This window comes from Corythoichthys intestinalis, chromosome 3, assembly GCF_030265065.1.
Source record: "Corythoichthys intestinalis isolate RoL2023-P3 chromosome 3, ASM3026506v1, whole genome shotgun sequence".
NCBI lineage: Eukaryota > Metazoa > Chordata > Actinopteri > Syngnathiformes > Syngnathidae > Corythoichthys > Corythoichthys intestinalis.
The window spans coordinates 39,552,114-39,575,315 of NC_080397.1; the positions used below are offsets into that span (position 1 = coordinate 39,552,114).

Sequence of the window (23,202 nt, forward strand, 5' to 3'; positions counted from 1 at the left end):
TTGGATAATATCAACATCTGGTTTTCATTGTCGGTATTGGGCCATTATGCATGTTGCATTTAAGTGCATATAGAAGCCTTCTCCCTTTGTGCAAGGCTGGTCATAGCTGAGCAAAGCAATTATTCTTAATGACTGAAAGACGTCTCCAAAATAAAATGCTTGGGATTTTTTATGAAGACAGACCATTTGCATCCATAGTGCAAAGATACATATAACTACTGTGCAACCAGAAAGAAATAGTCACTAAGAAAACTAGAAAAGTAATAAAATACAAAAATCTGTGCAAAAGCCCAACAAAATGCATCTTGGGACCTGTCATTGCCTTGGCATTTCCTAGGATTGCCTGCCTGCCTGTGTAATGCTTTGGTAAACCCCTAGTGGCTTGTTGGGGTAACTACTGTAATTTAATTGCGAATTATTCATTTTATGATATTATAGACATTTCGGCTTGTTTCAATTCATAATACTTATATGGGACATTTACTGTCAAAACTTCAGTCACAGCTGTTCTCTAATTTTTCACAGAATGTTTATTTTATTTGGAAAAACTTGAAGTTGTTACAGTTATCATTATTAAAGGCAAGGCAGGGCAAATTTATTTATAGAGCACAATTCAACACAGGGCAATTTCAAGCGCTTTCCATCACATTAAGATCATAAAAATCACATTAAAATCAACAGAATGTAAAAACAAAGACAATCGAAATAGGAAATAAAATTATACATAAAAATCGCATATAATCACGAAGAGAATAAAAAGTAAATGAAAAAAATAAATAAAACAAATACTATTACTACTGATAAAAATTGAAATCAGCAATGGAGATAAGCACAAGAGGAATAGAAAGCAAATAGATTGACAAATATAGACAGTTATGGATATGCAGTGTTAAACAAAAGTGTTTTTAGCCCTGATTTAAAGGAGCTAACAGTTTGAGCACTCTTCAGACCTTTAGGTAACTTGTTCCAGAATAACTAAATGCTCCCTCACCCTGCTTGGTTCTTATTCTTGGAACATGCAGGAGACCGGTTCCAGATGACCTTAGGGGTCTAGATGTTTCATAGGGAATCTAACAAATCAAGCATGTATTTTGGTCCAAGGCCATTAAGTGTTTTGTAGACAAGCAGTAGTATTTTATCTTTTGACTCACTGGAAGCCAGTGTAACGATTTCAAAACCGGTGTAATGTGGTCCAGTTTCCTTGTATTTGTGAGGACTCTGGTTGCAACATTCTGTACTAGCTGCAGCTTCCTGACTGATTTTTTATCAAACCTGTAAATATACCATTGCAGTAGTCCAATCTGCTGAAAATGAATGCATACATAAGATTTTCCATGTCTTGTTGAGTCAGAAGCCCCGTAATTCTGGCTGTATTTTTTAGGTAGTCATAAGCAGATTTAGTGACAGACTTTAGATGGCTATCAAATTTTAGGTCTGAGTCAATAATTCCGCCAAGGTTTCTGACTTGATTTGTAGCTGTAAGTGTGCTAAGGGGCCTGCTTATTTTTTACCTTTCCTTTTTCGGCCCAAAAATGATCACTTCTGTCTTCTCCACATCTTAACTGGAGAAAACTCTGGCACATCCATTCGTTGATTTGATGAATGCATTTACTCAGGTAGACTAAGGGAATACACTGTATAATCATGCAGGGAGAAAGAAATGTAGAGTTGTGTGTCATCTGCATAGGTTTGATAGGAGATGTCATACTGTTCCATAATCTGAGCCAGGGGAAGCATATAAATGTTAAATAAGAGTGGTTCAAGAATTGACCCTTGAGGGACTCCACACGTGAATTTGGTTTGTTCTGACTGATGGTTTCCGATTGACACAAAGAAATCCCTATCATGTAAATAAGATGTGAACTACTGAAGAACAGTGTCAGTAAGCCCTACCCACTGTTCCAATCTACTGAGCAGTATGTTGTGATCAACCGTGTCGAATGCGGCGCTGAGATCCAATAGTAGCAGAACAGATGATTTGCCTGCATCAGTATTCCGCCGAATATCAGTTAGGACTTTGATAAGCACGGTCTCGGTGCTGTGTTGTGGCCGAAATCCAGACTGAAATGAGTTAAAAAGATTGTTTTGCATCATAAAAACCTGGATCTGTTCAAACACAACCCTCTTGATAATTTTAAAGCATCCAGTGGGTGATATCGTGTGTGAAATTTGATATCGGTATTGGGATTGTTGGAGTTGGACAATATCGGGATATTGGTTATCTGTTAAAAAGTAATTATCGGACAACTCTGATCTTAACATTAATGGCCGTCACGTAAATGTAAAATGAAGTCACCCACCGGTAATATTAAGACTTGCATCAACAAGTTCTCCCACATACCCCTCAATACAAATTACAATGATACCTGCAATCATCATTATCTGCTGGGATTATCATTTTACTTCACCTTCCCAGCGTTATGGTAACAAAATAGGGCTCAAGGCTGAACCCTTATTGTAGTACACCCACCTTGAAGCCATTTGTTAACTCCTACACTGCACTTCACTTCTGTAATTACTGCTCTTGAATTTTTACAGCACCAGGTTGACTCACTTTTCTGTCTCTCTTGACCGTCTCACATAGCACACAGCTACTTCTTTCTTACTCTATATTTTGCTTTCCCAAATGTTCTTTGTGTTACAGCTGTCCTTTGTTGTTACACGAGTTGAAGTCATCCTTGCTTTTTAAAATCACTACAAGTTTTCTTCATATTTTTTGTTGATAAATCAGTCAATAACATTACACTTTGTGTCATGCCTTGGGTTTTGTTAGGATTTTGCCCTTGGGTTTTTTGTCCATGTGATTACCCATTGATTTCACCTGTTGTGGCCTGCTCCTGGTGTCTTGACCAATCTGCTGCCTCTTGTATCAACCACCTGTGTCTCATTGTCTCGTTACCCCATGTCTATATTTAAGTTCGCCGTGTGCTGTCTGTTCTTGTTTGGTCATAGTCTATCCTTTGTCTATTGCCACGTTTACATGGAGCCAAATATTCCAATTACAATCGGAATATTTGTTCAAACCGAATAAATGTGTTCCATAGAAACACCTCATTCGGAATGAACATGCCCAAACCGAATGGAATTTCATTCCGATTCACAGGGGTGGAATATTCCTTTTCCCAAACCGATTAGAAGTAAAATTATATCATGTAAACAGGGAAGCGGAATGGTGTCTGTTTGCGTTCTTTCTGCACATGCTCCGTACTGACGTGGTGACGTCACTTGGTGATGTAAGTAACGTCACTTGCAACATGGCTTCCAAGCACAAGCACACGCACAGCGCACCCACACAACTTTTTAAATGAACGGCGTATCATTCTGAAGTTTTGTTTCCACTCGAAAAGTTAAAACAGCAGCTGATCTGACGATCGATCTCCATGTTTTGCAACGTGACGCTTTGTTTTGATTAATCTGCGCATGTCAGACGGCAGTTGTCAAACGTCCTTTCGGAATAAAGGCAGACACATGTAAACGCTGGATCGGAATAGATGAAGTGACATGTAAACAGCTGATGTGAAATTTCCATTCGGAATGATTTGAATCGGTATGAATAAAAGTCAGCATGTAAACGTGGCTAATGTCAGGTCTATCCCAGTGTCTATTTGTCCAAGCCCTGGTGTTCGCATTCCTCTTAAAAGTAAGTATGATCCCCTGGACCATTGTTTTGAAGTTTGTATTTTTTAGTGATGGTGAGATGAAGCCTCATGAGGCATTGCACCACTTGAGCCAATTGGTTCGAGAAATGGTTCATTTCTTGGAGCTTCATGTGTCCACGGAACCACCTACTGGCTAACTGTATAATCACAATCATTTGTCTCCCAACCACATGAGGGATTCGTTAATTTTTGTGTGTGTGTCTGTTGGGAAGGTATTATTTAGCAAAATATTGTCAGACCAAATCCTCGACGTACATAGATAAGAACCACCATGGAACCTTATATCAGATAAGTATAATGTATATATTTTTTCTTCAACTTTCTTTTCATTGTTTTCCAGTCACAGAAGTTAAATTTGGCATACATCTTCAGCAATGGGATCAAACTCATAACCTGAGTGACCATGATGTATGGGGGGGCAGTACCCCCGCAATCATTAAAAAAAAAAAAAAGAAAAAAAAAAACGCACACATAAACAGAATCTCAGAATCATATAAAATATATGATATGATGTCTCCTGTAGGTCAGCAGTGCCACGCAGCTCCCCAAAAATAAACGTACAACAAATTATACATATAAACGTTTGAACTTTTGGGTCCAGTAAGAGGAGTTGCCACATACAGTCAGTCTCATATGTCCCTCATGAAGTAAAACCTATATGTATATATTTTTAAAGTAGTCTGTGTATGTGTGAAAATAATTTCGTAAATGGCATTATAATTATGTGGTAGGTTGTGCAATGTTATTTTTTCTGATAATGACATGTGCGCATGTCACCAGTGTTGCATGGATCCGGGCCGCGCTACGCAATTAGTACCCAGGACAGAACTCGAACTCACTCGCACGACGTGTCCAGCACAGTAGGCGGATGCTCTGACCACCAAGCCAGAAGCCCGGGCTACCCACTTTGGCTGCCAGTGCACCCACATGAGGAAAGGGAGGTTTCGACACAACGGCCTTGCGTGAACCCGTTACACTTAATCAGAGAGAACAGTAAACATGTTCGTGTAACATGAAAAGGTTACTGATGATGCTTGTGCAATTTGGACATTGATGTAGCAACAGGATGGTGGGGATTTTCATTGTTTTATTATTATTATTTTTTTTTCCACAGAGAGAAAGTCCTCTTTCTTGCTGGCTTCATCCTAGTATCAACTACTGTACCCTTCTTTCAACTCACTTAAACTTTTTACTCTCCAAAGCACCTCCAAATTATCCAAACTCTCACCTGATCACAACTCTCCTGCTAACACCCACATTTTGAATGAAGGCAGATGTGTTGATAGACGGAAGCGAGCTGTCAAACCGTGTAGCAAATCTAAAGCACTCCATGAAGCGATCACGTGGTACAGCTTGGCAGCGAGGCTTCGGAGGTCATCATTTTCGGAACCTCCCCTAAATGAAACGAGCCTCGGTACGCGCTTCGCAGAAAAGTCCCTCATTACTCGACACACGCTTCGAAGACTCTGCGCACCTCGTGACATCACTAGTATTTTTGTTCGCTGTGATTAAAGAAGTGGTTCTTAACCTGGGTTCGATTGAACCCCAGAAGTTCGTTGAGTCACTTTAAGGGGTTTGGTGAAAGTTAAGACACGCAGGGCCCATTTTTTTGGACTAAATTTAGGCAAATTAGCATATTTGGACTGGTTAGTCCCCATATTACGTGCTTTATTCCAGTTCTTTCAACTGTTGGTCCGCTATCTGATAGGAGGAGAAATTAGTTTGCTCAGTGGAAGGTTAACTCTCACTTGGTATGAGGAAGTACAACAGAACTACGGGTAACATGCAATGTGTTTACAACATAAACACATAAAATTAAACATAAAACAACATTTGTGTCACATTTTACACCATGAAAATAGTATGCGAGGCAAGGATGTGATAGAATGAGAATGTTGACATGTAAGCAAAAATAGAAAGTGTGAAATGAATCGCATTTAATTTCATTCTCCAATGTGAAAAGCAAATCAAAAGGCAAAATTATTTGTTGTAAATTCACACTGTTTATAGGATTTGTGAGTTTTTTTCACATAATGACTTTGTGTACAAATTTGGCGATCATTTTGTGCAGCGTTTTTCATTAAATTCGATATCATTTGAGATGTAGCCATGACAAAAACTCCACGGTCAAGGTCAATGCACCCAAGCAAGTTTAATGTTGAACAATATAAGATATATTCCTCCAAATTTGAATGAAAAATTCTAAGATATGTGTATTGGACCAGTCTTGGTTTAGTCACTGTATCTGATCATAATGTAGGCACAAAGATAAAAACATACATTTTGGCCTGTTTGAAAACATGGTGTCTAAATGAGAAGAAATTTTTAAAGTTTTTTTTAGTTTTAGCTTGCTAGCTTAGATATATCGATTTTGAATTTGAGAAAAAAAAAATCCCAAAGGGTTTGGTTAATGCACGTGTGAAACTCATGGGGTTTTGTACCTTTAGCAAGGTTAAGAACCACTGTATTAAAGCATTTTGAGTTCACTGTCACCCTGCCTCGCCTCCCTGTCTTTGTTTCCCTGCTTTTGGGTCCGCCTTGCCACCACACCCTGACACTTAGGTGTGTAATGATACATCGTTCTGGATCGATACATCGCTTGGTTAAACTGATTGAAAGGGAAAACGTAAATCCACAGAGTCATCTTCTCCACATGCCATTTTGTTCAAAAGAAGGTTGGTTTTCATTCAAATGTCTGAAATGTTTCAGCAACAAAATTGTAAATCTCTTAAAAATTGCGTTGTATTTTTTAGTACTTTAGGGTAAATTGTAACTGATTCTATTAATTGTGTACATAATACTGTATATGAAATCGATCTAAGGTTCTTGAATCAAAACGAATTGTGGGTGACTTTGTAATATCGGCAAATATATTATTATTGTCCAAAGTGATATCGTATTGTGCTGAAATTGGTGATTCAAACCCCTAATGACTATCTCTGCATTATAAAGAAAGAATTCCAACACCATCTGTAGAGGCGTTTAATTGGAAGATAAAGCTGCTACTGGAGATTAAAAAACAATAATAAAGAAAAAGGTCATCTTTGAATATTTCCTTGGAGCAATGAAAAGAGCTTTTCATCCCCCAAGATGAATGATGGCTAAATTCATTTTCCTACAACTCCTTTACAATGTCCTAATATCTATTTTCTGCCTGGAAGCATATCGCTGTGGCATTCATTTTACTTTTTGATGCTTTGAATTATTGTTGCGATTACCACCTCACATCTCACTGTGGGTTGAATGGATGATGTTTAGGGTGAGTGCCATCAGTGTTTGAAGGTGACTGCCGGTGATTGAGGAAGTGTGCACACCCATAACAGATTCATTTCCAGGCCTCAAACAATTTGTCTTAAACTCATTTGTTTGGATAGATGTGCCGCCGATGGTTCCATTTATGCTCTTTTCAAACGTTTAGATCAAGAATAGTGTCATTTACTCTGGTTGACATGTCATCAATAATTTAGAATAGATATGTTTGAGATGAATGAATATGCTGGGTCAGGGTGTTACAATTGTATATACATACATACAGTGAGGAGCAGAAGTACAGTGGAATGAAAAAGTATCTGAACCTTTTGGAATTTCTCACATTTTTGCCCCCATCAAATGTGATCTGATCTTTGTCAAAATCACACAGATGTAAAAACATTGTCTCCTTTAACTAAAACCACCCAAACATTTATCTGTATTTTGTATCATATTTTAATGAGGATGGCATGCAAACAATGACAGAAGGGGGAAAAAAATAAGTACTGTAAGTAGAGCTGGAACGAATACTCGAGCAACTCGAGTAACTCGAGTTTAAAAACTGATCTCGAGTAATCGTTTATTTTGACAGCTCTAAGCATCACGTTTTGCTCGGACTACTTTTAATGCGGGACAACGCGCTGATGTCACGTGCTTAGAGGAAGAAGCAAAAAAAAAAAAAAACTTACTGCAGCCGACAGCCGCTACAAACGACACCGACGTTGCTAAATACTAGCCCGCACGATGCTGCGTTGGTAGCAGGTAGCGCCTGATGAGTCTCATAGAGATCACATGTATGTTGAACTAGATGTGAAATGACAGACTCAGCCGCGTCTGGGCAGCGTTAGTAAACAGCCGCCATCTTAAAGCAGTAGAGCGCTAAGCGCTAATAAAGAGCGCTAAGCGCTAATAAATAAGATTAACGTTACTGTCACTAGCTCACGTAACGTTAGCCCTCCGGAGGGCTAGGTTTAATTATTAATTATTAATTATGACCACTTTCAATGCGTGGCTAACGTGTCTTACATACAGGCTTTAACATAACATAGCGTTGTGGAGTGATGAGGGTTTAAAATAAAAACTCAGTAATGCTAACTATCAATTTTAGCTCAGTAGTCATTGCTGGATAAAACACCAAGTAGCACTGGTTCCTAATGTGCTCCACTACAGCATGTATCATACATTTATTTTGACCACTGCAAAAAATCAAAATCCTATTAGGACTTACAGTTTAGACTAACTTAAAACTAGAACTTAAAAATGGCTTGACACAAATAGAAATTCATTTGAAACACGTGGGAAAAAATCCTAACTTTTAAGTGATGTGTGTTATCAAGCGTAACGGCATTTTTAGGTATATATATAATATATACAGTGGGGAGAACAAGTATTTGATACACTGCCAATGGGTTTTCCCATTGACTGTGTATCAAAAACTTGTTCTCCCCACTGTGTACATATATATATATATATATATATATATATATATATATATATATATATATATATATATATATATATATATATATATATATATATATATATATATATATATATATATACATATATATATTTTAATAAGATCTAAAAGGTTTTTTTGAGTGAAAGCAGTGAATTAGTCTTTTTTTTTTTTTTTTTTTTTTTAATTCTAGTTACATCTGAGATGCAATTGTTGGCTGTTTTCAACAATATACATCGAAAATAAAGACATTGATTGACTGAAAATGGCTCAGGATTAGATGAAATGTCTTGTTTTCTCATATATATTTATAATTGCTCTTCACCTAAAAATATATTTGTTTTATCCGATTACTCAATTAATCGATAGAATTTTCAGTCGATTACTCGATTACTAAAATATTCGATAACTGCAGCCCTAACTGTAAGTGAACAATCTGCCTAAGGAGACTTAACTCATTTCGCATGTCGTCTTTGAAGCTTTGTCACGCTGGTTGTCAATAGGACATCAATATTACAAATTTTAGCAATTATTTTTTTGTTGTTGTCTTATTGGTTCCAAAATGTTGATTATAATTGGTCCATGAAGAAAACAACAGTTTGGACATGAAGGTTATGGTGTCCTGAAAAAGGGACCGAACCAGGCCATTGTGAACAATTTTTTCTTGGAAATATAAAGGCAACATCAAAGACATGCAAATTCAGACAAAATAGGCTCAGGTGTTAAAGGGTTAAATTGAAATTGAATTGGCAATTGAAACCAATTTTTACCAAACAATTTAAGTCAGGTGTGTGCCCAATCATTGATTAGTGGTTTAAAGCTGCCCTGCCCACTATAAAACACACACCTGGTGAGAATTGTCTTGATCAGAAGCATTGTCTAATGTGCATCATGGCTCGGTCAAAAGAGCTGTCTGAAGACCTGCGATCAAGGATTGTTGATTTGTATAAAGCTGGGAAAGAATACAAAACCATCTCTAAAAGTTTGGATGTTCATCAATCGACAGTCAAAGGAGTTGTCTACAAATGGAGAGAGATTGGCACTGTTGCTTCTCTCCCAAGGAGTGGCCGTCCACCAAAAATGGCAACAAGAGCTCAGCGCAGAATACTCAGAGAGGTAAAAAAGAACTCTAGAGTGTCTGCTAAACACTTACAGAAATCACTGGCACAGTCTAATATATCTGTGCACACATCAACTATATGTAAAACTATGGCAAAGATTGGTGTTCATGGGAGGACTTACGGAGGAAGCCACTGCTGTCTAAAAAAACAAAACAAACAAACCATTGTTGCTCGTTTAATGTTCGCAAAAAGGCACTTGGACACTCCACAGAGGTTTTGGCAAAATATTATGTGTACTGATGAAACCAAAGTTGAACTGTTTGGGAGGAACACACAATATAATGTGTGGAGGAAAATCAAGACATCATCTCCACCATGAAGCATGGTGGAGGGAGCATCATGATTTGGGGCTGTTTTGCTGCCTCAGGGCCTGGACAACTGGCATTAATGGAAGGATGAATTCAAAAGTTTATCAGGATGTTTTGCAGCAAAACCTGAGGCAGTCTGTCACAGCTGAAGCTAAAAAGAGGATGGATGCTGCAACAAGACAATGATCCAAAACACGGAAGTAAATCAACTTCAGAATGGTTTCAGAAGAACAAAATACATGTTCTGGAGTGGCCAAGTCAAAGTCCAGACTTTACCCCATTGCGATGCTGTGGCACGACCTAAAGACAGCGATTCATGCCAGAAATCTCGGGAATCCAACTGTTGTAGTTTTGTAGAGAAGAATTGAGTTGATTAGTCCTGATCCATGTGCCGGACTGATCTGCAGCTACAGTTAGTGTCTGGTTGAAGTTATTACTGCCAAAGGAGGGATCACAAAATATTAAATGTGACTGATTTTATCCCCTTCTGTCATCGTTTGCATACTATCCTCATTAAAATATGAAAACCTGCAAATGTTTTGGTGGTTTTAGTCAGACACTGTTTTTCATCTGTGTGATTTTGACAAAGGTTAGATCACATTTGGTGGTGATTTTATGCAGAAATGTGAGAAATTCCAAAAGGTTCAAATACTTTTTCATACCACTGTATTTGCACCCCTTATTATTTTCAAGTTCACCCACTTAGAAAATAGGTAGAGGTCTGAAATTTCAATCATAGATGCGCTTCCACTTTTAGAGCCAAAATCATAGGAAAAATAAAAAATAAAAAAATCCGGAACTCATATTGCATAATTTTTCAATAATTTAATTTGCAATTTACTGGGGTTCATAAGTATTTGTACCACTGAGAAAATCTGTGCGAATATTTAGTGCAGAAGTCTTTGCAAATACAGAGGTCAGACAGTTTCTGTAGTACTTCACCAAGTTTTCACAAATGGAAACAGATTTTGGTCCATTCCTCCACACATATCTTTTCTAGATTTGTCAGGTTTCGGGGCTGTCGTTGAGAAACACAAAGTTTCAGCTCCATCCAAAGATTATTCTATTAGATTTAGGTCTAGAGACCACATAAGCCACTCCAGAACCTTGATATGCTTTTTACGCAGCCACTCCTTGGTCAGCTTGGTTGTGTGCTTCGGATCATTGTCATGTTCAGATCCAGCATCTTCAAGTCTCTGACTGAGGGAAGGAGATTGTGGCTCAAAATCTGATATGTTTCACCATTTATCCTCTGCTTTATACAGTACAGTCATCCTGTCCCTTTTGCCGAAAAGCAGCCCCAAAGCATGATGCTCCCCCACCATACTTCACGGTGGGGATGAGGTGTTGATGTTGGTGAGCTGTTCCATCTTTCCTTCACACATGATGTTGTGTGTTACTCCCAAAAATTTCCACTTTGGTTTCATCTGACCATATGACTTTCTCCTATGACCCCTCTGCATCATTCAGATGGTCCCTAGCAAACTTCAGATGGTCCTTCACGTGTACTGGCTGTCAAGTTCAAATACGAATCCTTAGGTAGACATTTATAATATTACCCAAAATAAGGAGAGAAGGAGAAGGAGGGGAAACTATACAATGCAATACTAGACTACAAAATACAGCTTCCGCAATCGTTCTGACTAGCCCCTCCTTCACCTCTCTTTTTATTCGGGATGGCCTTAGCAACAGACGGGTGTCTTGCCCTAAAAGGGAAAGGGGAAGCAAGCTGGCGACACCCTTGTATTTGTTTGGCTATGTGTGTGCATGTAGGTGGAATTATATACGTGTGTCAGCACATTTTAGCAAAGCAAAGCTGCCTCTTTTGCCTCTTGAAAAGGCAGGAGGCCTCTTCAAGTATCCAAGACAAAACATTCCTTCTTTGTGAGCAGCAATACGGCAAAAGCATTTCTTCATTTGCGATTAGAGCAAATATATAATAATTATCTCATCAAATACATTTCATAAAGCAGTAGCATTTGGCAATTAATAAAATGCAACAATATGATTTCTTAAATGTCCCAGACAGTTTATTTTCTCAATGTCTGTGGTTTGTCCTCGAAGTTGACCTGTGGAACCTAGGCCAGTTTAAACCGCTCAGAATGACATGGCAGTTGTGTCAAGAACTAAACATGTCTATAGTAATCAATCACTAAAATGTCTCTTTACTGCACTCATGGAACATACTATTATAGCAATCAATACTTTATTGTGAGCCTTCATTGTTAAAAGCAAATATTTAATAACCATTAATAGTTATCTTATCACTGGCTTCAACAGGGGAACCTTTTGAGCAATGCATGATTTTAAACCATTGCACCGTAGTGTTTTAATGACAGTAGCCTTTGAAACTGTGCATCCAGCTCTCTTCCGGTCATTGACCTGCTCCTGCCGTGTAGTTCTAGGCTCAGCTCTCACTTTGAGTGATGTCTCACGAGGAGAGATATTATTTGAAGTCCAAGACCGTGGTAGTTCATCAGTCATGTTTAGCCTTTTCCATTTTCTAATAATTACTGCAACTGTTGATTTATTCTCACCAAGCTTCTTTCCAATTGTCCCATCGCCTTTTCCAGCTTTGTGGGGCTCAACAATTTTTTCTCTGGCGTCTTTCAAAAGTTCTCTGGTCTTGCCCATGGTAGCAGTTGGATTGTAACTGACTGTGGGGTACACAAGTGACAATAAAGAGCTCAAACGGATGGTGGGTGGGTTGTTACTCATTGGGTGAAGGTGGACCTTTTTTAAAGTAGACTGACAACTCTTTCAGTGTCATAATTTTTACTGATTCTCAGGCGTACAAATACTTATGAACCCCAGTAAATTACAAATCAATTATTTTTTTTTTAAAATCATACAATGTGATTTCTAGACTTTTTTTTAGATTGCCTCTATGAGTGAAAATGCATCTATGATTGAAATTTCAGACCTCTACCTATTTTCTAAAAGGGTAAACATGAAATATCACAAGGGGTGAATATACAGTACTTCTGCTCCTCACTGTATACAGTAGTTGGTCACATGACAATCGAAAAAGAAAAATTAGCTGCACTGTCTGTGTCAGTATTGATCTGGTTTGAAAAAAGGATTATACTGTCCACGTGCTCGGCCCTCACATGGCGCTCCTCATTCAGGCTTTGGGTTATTGGCAAGGCTCTCATGTTATTGAATGGGATTGTGCTGCCAAATCACTTCTGCACCTTTACATGAAGCATGACAGTCAAACTACATTACTACATTAGGAAAGTTCTATATACAGTATAACCAGGGGCGTAGGTTTGGTCTCAATATTGGTAGGGACGACATAACAGCATACCCTGCATGTACACTTTTTGCTGGGAACGGGACATTAATCAGACTTAATAGATTGGGTGAACGGACGTCAGGGCAACATTTCTGACCAATATGAAGCTAATTAATTGATAGGCTAAATGATTAATGCAAAATAAATCTGTATTGACTTATACTAATTTTCACACTGCAAATTTACGTTTTAATGATAATTTTTGTTAAATATAGTCGAATAATTTTCTCCAAAGTCTAGTTAACAGATTAATGCGTCAGGTTATTCCATTTACTTGAAATTAACAGCACCTGTTACATACCTGTGGCATATAGCAAGTGGTGGCAATAACTAAATCACACTTGCAGCCAGTTAAAATGGATTAAAGTTGACTCAACCTCTGTCCTGTGCCCTTGTGTGTACCACATTGAGCATGGAGGAAAAAAAAGACCAAAAGAACTGTCTGAGGACTTGAGGAGCAAAATTGTAAGTAAGCATGGGCAATCTCAAGGCTACAAGTCCATCTCCAAAAACCTGTATGTTCCTGTGTCTGCCGTGCGCAGTGTCATCAATGAGTGTAAAGCCCATGGCACTGTGGCTAACCTCCCTAGATGTGGACGGGAAAAAAAATGACTAGAGATTTCAATGAAAGATTTGGTCGGATGGTGGATATAGAACCTCAACGAACATCCAAACAAGTTCTAGCTGTCTTCCAGTCCGAGGGTACAACATTGTCAACCCGTACTCTCCGTCGGCGTCTGAATGAAAAGGGACTCTATGGCAGGATACCCAGGAACACCCCATTTCTGACCCAGAGACATAAAAAAGCCAGGCTGGAGTTTGCAAAAACATACCTGAAAAAGCCATAAACATTTTGGGAAGATGTTCTGTGGTCAGATGAGACAAAAGTAGAGCTTTTTGGGAAAAGGCATCAACATAGAGTTTACAGGGGAAAAAATGAAGCCTTCAAAGAAAAGAACATGGTCCACATAGTCAAACCTGGCAGAGGTTCCCTGATGTTTTGGGGTTGTTTTGCTGCCTCTGGCACTGGACTGCTTGGCCATTTGCATTGCATAATGAAGTCTGAAGACTCCCAACAAATTTTGCAGCATAATGTAGGGCCCAGTGTAAGAAAGCTGGGTCTCCCTCAGAGGTCATGGGTCTTCCAGCAGGAAAATGACCCAAAACACACTTCAAAAAGCACTAGAAAATGGTTTGTGAAAGCACTGGAGACTTCTAAAGTGGCCAGCAATGAGTCCAGACCTGAATCCCATAGAATACCTGTGGAGAGATATGAAAATGGCAGTTTGGAGAAGGCACCCTGCAAATCTCAGAGACCTGGAGCAGTTGGCCAAAGGAGAATGGTCTAAAATTCCAGCAGACCATTATAAGAAACTCATTGATGGATACCGGAAGCGGTTGTTCGCAGTTATTTTGTCTATAGGTTGTGCTATCAAGTATTAAGCTGAGGGTGCCAATACTTTTGTCAGGCCCATTTTTGGAGTTTTGTGTAAAATGATTTAATTTTTTTTCATTCTCTTTTGTGTATTTTCACTGCAAGCAAAATAAATGAAGATATTACTACCAAAGAATTTGTAACTGCAATTTTTCTGGGAGAAATTGAGCATTATCTGACAGAATTGCAGGGGTGCCAATACTTTTGGCCAGCAGTGTAAGGTTGCTTAAAAGTTGGTGGGGACTATTTCAGCATCCTGAAAAGTTGGTAGTGTTATGTCCCTACCGTCCCTATGCAAACCTCTGCCTTTGAGAATAAATGCTGATAAATATCCACTCTTTACAAACTGATTCAAAGTACTAATTAAAGGTGTGCTTGTTTTTAACTTTTTTTAATTTCACACTTGATTAGTGGACACACCCAAGAGGCCCCACAAGCTGCGCGCAATTAAAAAGAACATTTACATATAATGTCCCAATTGTCGCTCTTAAATTGAGAGCTGTGGTAGTCTATTGTTACATTTTTTTCGTGTATGTGTTTTATTGATTCACTTATTTTAATTAATTCAATTATTTTCAAACTATCCTTTTCAGCTGCTTAAACACGTAGAATGGTAAATGTGAGTGTGTTTAAGGGCAGGAGTGGTTTTAATGTGCCACATGGGATTTTTGGTATAGAAAAAAACATGTACTGCCTTGTGGAATTCAGGTATTTACTGCTGATTTTTTCCGGTGGGAAAAACAACGTGCTTTGAGAGAAATGTTTATTTGCAATGCAAGAGGGCATCTTCAAGCGGACGCACCTCTTGTATTGAGTAGCTCAAGAGGTGCAATATTGTTTTCATGCCCCTTCACTCTGGCATACTTGCTTGCAGGTGTGCCATCTGTGTCTTTGTTTACGAGAAAATCACAAATTCAGCATGCGTATATGGAACACTGTCTCACCACCAGCATGTCTCTGCCTTCATTAGTTGAAGAACAAATTCATGAAGAAGATCCCAAGAGATGCTGAGGCCTCTAACGTGTTGGTGGGAGAAGTGGATTTCCTCAATAAACCCTTTGTTGCCTTTGTTCGCCTGTCTCAAGCCACAACACTAGGCGGTCTGACAGAGGTGCCTGTGCCCACCAGGTGAAATGGCCCTTATTGTGCCAATGTCACGTAGCAAATCTTTCCGGCTGCAGAATCTTCATATTTGTTTCATCACTGCACAGATTCCTGTTCATTCTCTTGGGACCACAGGGAAAGGCCAAGTCATATAACGAGATAGGCCGAGCCATAGCAACGTTGATGGTCGATGATGTAAGTAGTTTGGGATTTCACATTATTCTGGCATTCAATCTGAAACATATTACCTTCTGAGATGCTGTCAAATGAAAATGTTTGAAATGATTTTTTTAGTTCATAAGGAACAATCATTTGAAAAGACAGACAACACTTTTTTCATCAGCATCTCAGTGTGAAGAATTCTGTTTGATACATTATAAAAACAGAATTAATGTGGTCTGATGAGAAAAACATAGGGCTGTCAAAATTATCGAGTTAACGGGCGGTAATTAATTTTTTAAATTAATCACGTTAAAATATTTGACGCAATTAACGCACATGCCCTGCTCAAACAGATTAAAATGACAGCAGAGTGTAATGTCCGCTTGTTACTTGTTTTTTGGTGTTTTGCGCCCTCTGCTGGCGCTTGGGTCCAACTGATTTTATAGGTTTCAGCACCATGAGTGAGCATTATGTAATTATTGACATCAACAATGGCGAGCTAATAGTTTATTTTTTGAGTGAAAATTTTACAAATTTTAATAAAACGAAAACATTAAGATGAGTTTTAATATAAAATTTCTATAACTTGTACTAACATTTATCTTTTAACAACTACAAGTCTTTCTATCCATGGATCGCTTTAAGAGAATGTTAATAATGTTAATACCATCTTGTTGATTTATTGTTATAATAAACTAATACAGTACTTATGTACCGTATGTTTAATGTATACGTATGTCCGTGTTGTGTCTTATCTTTCCATTCCAACAATAATTTACAGAAAAATATCGCATATTTTAGAGATGGTTTGAATTGCGATTAATTACGATTAATTCATTTTTAAGCTGTAATTAACTCGATTAAAAATTTTAATTGTTTGACAGCCCAAGAAAAACATAAATAAAAGCCAGTATTTCTCGGAAATTGCCATCATACGTGTGGCAAACATTTTATCAATGCCTCTACTACTTTAACCAATCAAATGCCAGCAGTGTTGTTTTCGTCATGGTTGACCATAATAAAAATATTTGGTCAATGAACACTTTTTTCATGACGATGACGAGACGATAGCGAGTGAAAGGAATAGGTACCGTTCTCGCACACACCATATAATTGTTTGCATTAGTCTAACACATTCATCTAACTATAGTTTAGGCAGACTTCACTCCATGCTCTTGGACACAGTAAAGTGGATCACCTTATCGGGGCTCATGAGGGGGAAATGGAAAAATGGTACCGTTTCTCATAGGCATCGTCTAACTGTTTGCATTACTCTAACACACGTAATATAATCAATCAGGGAATAGTATCATTTTTTTATATGTGTTGTATGATTGTTTGTACTACTCTAAAACACCAAAATAAATAGCACACCATAGTTTAATGAAAAGAAGCAGAATAGATACACAACGCCATCTTGTCACAGAAGCCCAATGTGCGCGTCACGGGCAAGATTGACGCACCAACTATTGCAATCAGTTCTCCTGGCCACTCCAAGGACAAAGAGCAGGGCACTCTGTCCTAAAACAAGTAGCGTCTCGCCCAGCCATGATAACAAAGTCGATAGTGGGCGGTTGGGACGTAAAGACCAGCGTCGGTCGCTGTGGCAACCACGTCTCATCCACGCACGAACCTAACTGCCCAAAACCGGCCACAGAGGGATGATCCCGAAACAACACCCTTCGGCCCGGCCCACTCCACTGCAGCCTTAAAAAACACTGGACACTGAGATAAGAAACAGATTCGCTGCTCGGAAACTTTTCTATGTAGCATTGTTTTGGATTTAGCATTGTTCCTCCGTCGTCTGTTTTTGCCTTGTTTTTGACCATTGTCGACGAATAAATTGTCAACCTGTTTTCGGTGAGCCTTCTTCAAACTTTTGGAACATGGAGTCAGTACAAAGGGTTAACACAAGAGGTGAACGCGTGGAATTTCGGACCTCCCGGTTGACTCGTGCGGGGGCGACATCAGCAGAGCAGCACTTCGTTCGGCTGTTGCAGTTTCCGTGCGGCTTGGCCGGGGGGGGGGGGGGGGGGGGGGGGGGCGAAATATATATTACATTATACATTATACATACATTATATATAAATACTATTGAATATGTCACGAGCTAAAAACGTGTTTCGGGGGACTAATACGTAACAAGAAGAATGCCTGTTTTCGTCTGACGAGACTAGAATGAGATGAAAATGTGCCATATTTTCTGTCACAGGTTCACAACGCGTAACATTTTGTGTGTAGTTAGCCTATATCGTAGCAGTGTCTGGTTGTGTCACTCATGACGTGCTGCACTGCCCCCTCCCCTTCCTGACTCAACAGTGTGTCGTCTCCAGTCTCCATGCAGGCTTGAACACACGGTGAGATTTGTTTTATTGGCCAGAGAGAATATGCAATGTTGCTTTAGCCTTTAAAGGTGTGGTGTACTGAGTGATCAGCATAAACTAAATGTAACTCGTAACGTTAGCATAGCATTGGTGGCCGCATTAGCATTAGGCTAATGCTAATGGTGAGTGTCCTCTAAACTCTCGGACAACTTTTTTTCTACATACAGTTTGTGGCGTCCAGATAGCATATGGAGCAGTTTTAATGTGCCACATGGGATGTACCTTATTTTCAATTATAGCCAGTGTTGTTAATAACGGCATTATTTTCTCCAGTAGTGAGTAATCTAATTACTTTTCCTCATCTTGGCAACGCCGTTAACGTTACTGAGGTGGGAAAGGCGTGCGTTACTATGTTGGTTGACTGACACGAGAAAAGTCTGAGAAAGACGGACACACAGAGACGAGAGAGCAGAGCAGAGCAGGAGTGGGGAGGAGGCAAGGGAGGGTGACACCGCTGCAAATGCGATGCTAATATGTTAAGTGACTCCAATAATACCTGACTGTAGCCGATAGCCTACAAACTACACCAACATGATGCTTCGGTAGATATCACATACAGTATATACAGAACTAGATGCAAATGACAGACACGGCTGCATTAGCAACATGTATAATAAAGAACTAGATGCGTTAGTAAACAGCCGCCATCTTAAAGCAGTAGACTTCTCAGGAAGGCTCTGTTGTAGAGAACCTACCTAGCGAACCTAAGTAACTTTTTATCTAAAATGCTCCTAAATCGGCAAAATCTTGACTTAAATCTATCTTTAAATGATGAAATAGTTTTAAAACTTACACGTCAAAAGCAGACAGAAGGGAACTAATGCAACAACGGGAGCAATTCTAACAACATTAACGGTTGATTCACAACATTAAATGACTTCCACACATAGCAAAGGTTACTATCTAGTTATCACAATATCCGCAATACCCCTGTGTCTAGTTAAATTTAGGGTAAGGAATTGGGCTAGGGCCAATTGTCCCCAAAAAACCCTTTAAACTTCACATTCTGTGACCTTTTATTTATTTATTTGTTTTTTTAGAAAAAAAAAAAAAAAAAAAAAAACATGAAAATTATCACCGGTTACTTTGCCAAGTAACTAATTACTCGTACATCCAGGTAATTGAGTTACTAACGCAATTACTTTTTGGGAGCAGTAATTTGTAACTGTAATTAATTACTTTTTAAAAGTAAGATTAACAACACTGATTATAGCCACCTGGATGCCACAAACTGGCTGTAAAAAAAGTTGTCCGAGAGTTTAGAGGACGCTCGCCGGCTAATGCTGTTAGCATCAGCCTAATGCTAACGTTACCACCAATGCTATGCTAATGTTACGAGTTACATTTAGTGTGTGATGATGATACCGGAGATGACACACTGGTGAGTTGGAAAGGGGGGGCGCAGCACGTCACGAATGACACAACAAGATAATGCTATGATGCAGGCTAACTACATATTAGGTGTTACACATTGTGAACATGCAACATAAACTATTGCGAATTTTCGTCTCGTTCTCGTCTCATCAGACGAAAACTGGCATTTGTCTCGTTATGTTTTAGTCTCCCAAGCAGGGGTCGCGTTAACCGAATATTTTCCGCCATTGACCGGTTTTTTAAAACGGTGACGGAAAAAACTGAGGTCCATCTGTCATTTTGACAGGTTGCAATTCACAACCCAGACCACAGGGTGGCGAGTGAGCATATTAATTAGCTATTGTCTCTCTTGATGCATGACGTCGTTGGCCATACTCGGAGTTTTTTCAAAAAAGTTTCTTCTTGAGGCATTTGATTATGCACATGCGGGCACGCATTTCAAGTCCATACGCACCAGGTGGAAAGTGTGAGACTGCGTTCAGGCCACAGCTGGTGAACTGTTAATTTCATTGTTCCATATGTAGCCTACCTACTGGGGCCACAGTCAGCTGTTTTTGTCACTGCGGAGAAAAAGTTACATATTCATCTGCTTGATGTGTGATGGCACGGTGTGGATTCTCTGTTAAGCTTGTTCAGACAGAATATTAATTAAAAATGAATGAAAACTAAATACTATTGAATATGTCATTATTATCATTTTAAAAATTTAAGTGACGGGTAAAAATAGATTATGACCGGATTTTTATGACCCTGTCAGTCAAAATGACAGACAACGAAAAAGTCTAGCGCAACCTCTGCTCCCAAGACACGTTTTTAGCATGTTATCGTCTCGTCACCGTTTAGAGAAAAAGTGGTGAGAAAATGGTTTTCTAATCGTTGACGAAAACAAAACTGTTCTGCTTCACTGTTGGAACTGTGCATAAATGCTGTAACACATTACAGTGATCCATGAAATTTGAACGAGATCAAGCAACTCAAGGCGTGTACAAGAATATTTTATTTTCTTCATTAGAAAATATTTGAATGTTTAAAGTATTAAGTACAATTTTTTTGAAAAACTAATTGCAAAACATTACCCATGCTGCACACTTGAATGTTCAGTTTCACCACCTTGCGATGATTACACTTGGTGGAACAATATAAATGACATCGTTTAAAGTTTGAATAGTATAAAAAGTGATTTGGATGGTTTTAAAGGTTAATGACCCCACCCCAATGATTTTTAATGTTCTTTTATTAAAATATACGCCGTAATTAGACATTTTTGTGTGTGAGAGATTGAAATGTAGTCCAAAAATATTGCCAACATTTCATCTTTACTCAGCCAGTTTGAATGAATGAGTTTTTATTTTATTTATTTTTTATTCATATTTTTATGTCAGTGACAACAAATGATTTAATTCTTTACTATATTATTTGACCTACTCTCAGCGTGGGTTGCTTATAAAAGCCATCCGCTGGTTTCAATTTGAAGAGCAGGGGAAAAAAAGCCTTGGAAAAATGCCCACACTGAGATCAAGTTATTTGTGCTAGTGGGAGAAAAATCAATGAACATGTCACTGCCCAGAGGAAAATATGTCTGTCCTCTCAGACCGATAATTTAAGATGTAAAAAGGCCACTTTATGAATTATGGTTGTTATGCGTTTCGGTTATCAATCCCATTGAGCTGAGACCTTTACTGTGGCCAACTAGCTTTCACAAAGATGGAATGGACTGAAAATGGGCTAATTTTGTTGTCAATTACAGTGACCTCTATTATTCCCATTAGAGAATGATGCTCCCCTGCAATTGACTCACAGCCTTAGGCGCCTTATGTTATGACTAGCAGGTGTTTTTCAATGAAATCCAGCTGGACTTGAAATGTCAATATTGCTTGCATCATATTTTTTTTATTTTTCAAACAGGCTTGCAAAGGACAAAATAGGTTGAAAATAAATCAAAATCCCTTTATAAGACCTCAGCAATACTGAATTGAGCATAGAATACATGTTTCATACATGTAATTTGATCAATAACTGTTATGATATTTTCTACTGAATTTCCATTGGAAAATCAATGAATGTTGTCGACATGAGTATTTAAATTACCGATTCAAAAAAAAAAAAAAAACATTTTTTTGTAATTCTCAATTTCAAAATGTTCAGTATTAACCATTTTGTGTCCCAAATTATATTTCATGATCGGCTCCTCTTGCCTTTTTCTCTGAAAACTCATACAAATTTATCTAATCTTAAGAGTTCCTTTTTTGGGGGGGTTCTTTTACAAATTGTCCATCTTTGTTACTCAAGCTGTTTTTAACTTTCCTGCCTCTAGATAGAGCCTCATCCTTATAATATTGTTGCAATACACCAGAGGGATGCCGCAAGCTGTCAGGGGCAGCAATTTTTTGCATTCAAAGATTTTTTTTTGTTTTTTTTGTGTGTGTGTTCAATTTATTTATTCAAATTTAGCATTGGAAAGAGATACATACAGTATAAGACATGTTTTTTCACTTTTTTCCCCCCAAAATATAATTTACAAAAACTTTTATGTGGTAATATTTACTTTCATTAATGGTTTTTAAGCACTCCAAATGTAATTCTGATTTTTTTAATTTTTAAGCATGTTACTGTCCCACCGATTTTTTTTTTTTTAAGTAGAATAAAGTAGAAAAATGCTTGGCTTTATTAAATGCTTCATTGAGTGAGTGCACTCAAATCTGCTTAAGTTGCTCACTTACACACAATGAGTTGCCACAGCAACTGTTTAACAAGTTAAACGATGACTGACGCATGCTGCGCTTTGAAGCCTCGGCTGTGGCAAGATCAAATATTAAACATCTTTCAGTCATTGTTAACTTTAACTCATTCACTCCTGGCCATTTTCACCGAAGCAAGGCCCTTCGCTCCCGGCCGTTTTACTGGATTTTGACTGATTTTGCAAGGCCCACAGAAAATTGTGTTCTATTGCTATATAAACATGGAACCCACCAATAGAAAGATTAGACTCTCTTCTTTCAGCAGAAAAAATAGTTCATATCTTTTTCCATTCTTTAGAAATCAGCATTAGAAATAGCTTAGTTTGAGCAATTTTCCAATTTCTGATGAAAAAACGGAGAAATTGAGCTTTTTATGAAAGCATACATTTCAAGCAAAACTTTGACTTATACACAGATATTTTTTGCTTTAGTTACATCCCAAACATCTGAATAATGTTTTCCTTTTACAAAATAGGATAAACAACAGGACAAATAGCTTTTGATCGCAAAGTAACAATTTATTTACACATAACTAAACTATTGAACTGTTGAACTATTTGCGCACATAACAACAGGGAAGGCTCTCGGCTGCTCCCGTGGCTAATCTGATGAGTCGAGATCAAGATCGGTCTCACTTTCTTCATCATTGGTTTCAACCTCGGGCTAAGGAGTAACGCAACGTGAGCTCCGCAGAACGCGTGTGGAACTGTTGTGGACTTCACCGTCCGTCTCATCAAGATAGAATTTTTTGAATCCTTCTTTGACGATGGTTTCATTTTCTTTTGAAAACACTCCACAAGTGTCGTCCGCCTTTTTCTTCTCCGATCGTTCTCCACATTTTTCTCAAATTCTCACGCGTTTTGACAAGATCGATCCAACTTCCGTTTCTTGACTATTTTTCTTCACTTCCT

At 38.4% G+C, this 23,202-nt stretch overlaps 1 protein-coding gene across 3 annotated transcripts in view; it reads left to right on the forward strand.

Moving 5' to 3' along the window:
* The window catches only part of slc4a5a (solute carrier family 4 member 5a), a 111,438-nt gene that overhangs the window by 26,723 nt on the left and 61,513 nt on the right, over nt 1-23,202 (forward strand). For all 3 annotated transcript variants that reach the window (XM_057831413.1, XM_057831414.1, XM_057831412.1), the window contains exons 9-10: nt 15,500-15,657; nt 15,741-15,828. In XM_057831413.1, coding sequence (XP_057687396.1) covers nt 15,500-15,657; nt 15,741-15,828 — 246 coding nt within the window. The remainder of the gene's footprint in view (nt 1-15,499; nt 15,658-15,740; nt 15,829-23,202) is intronic.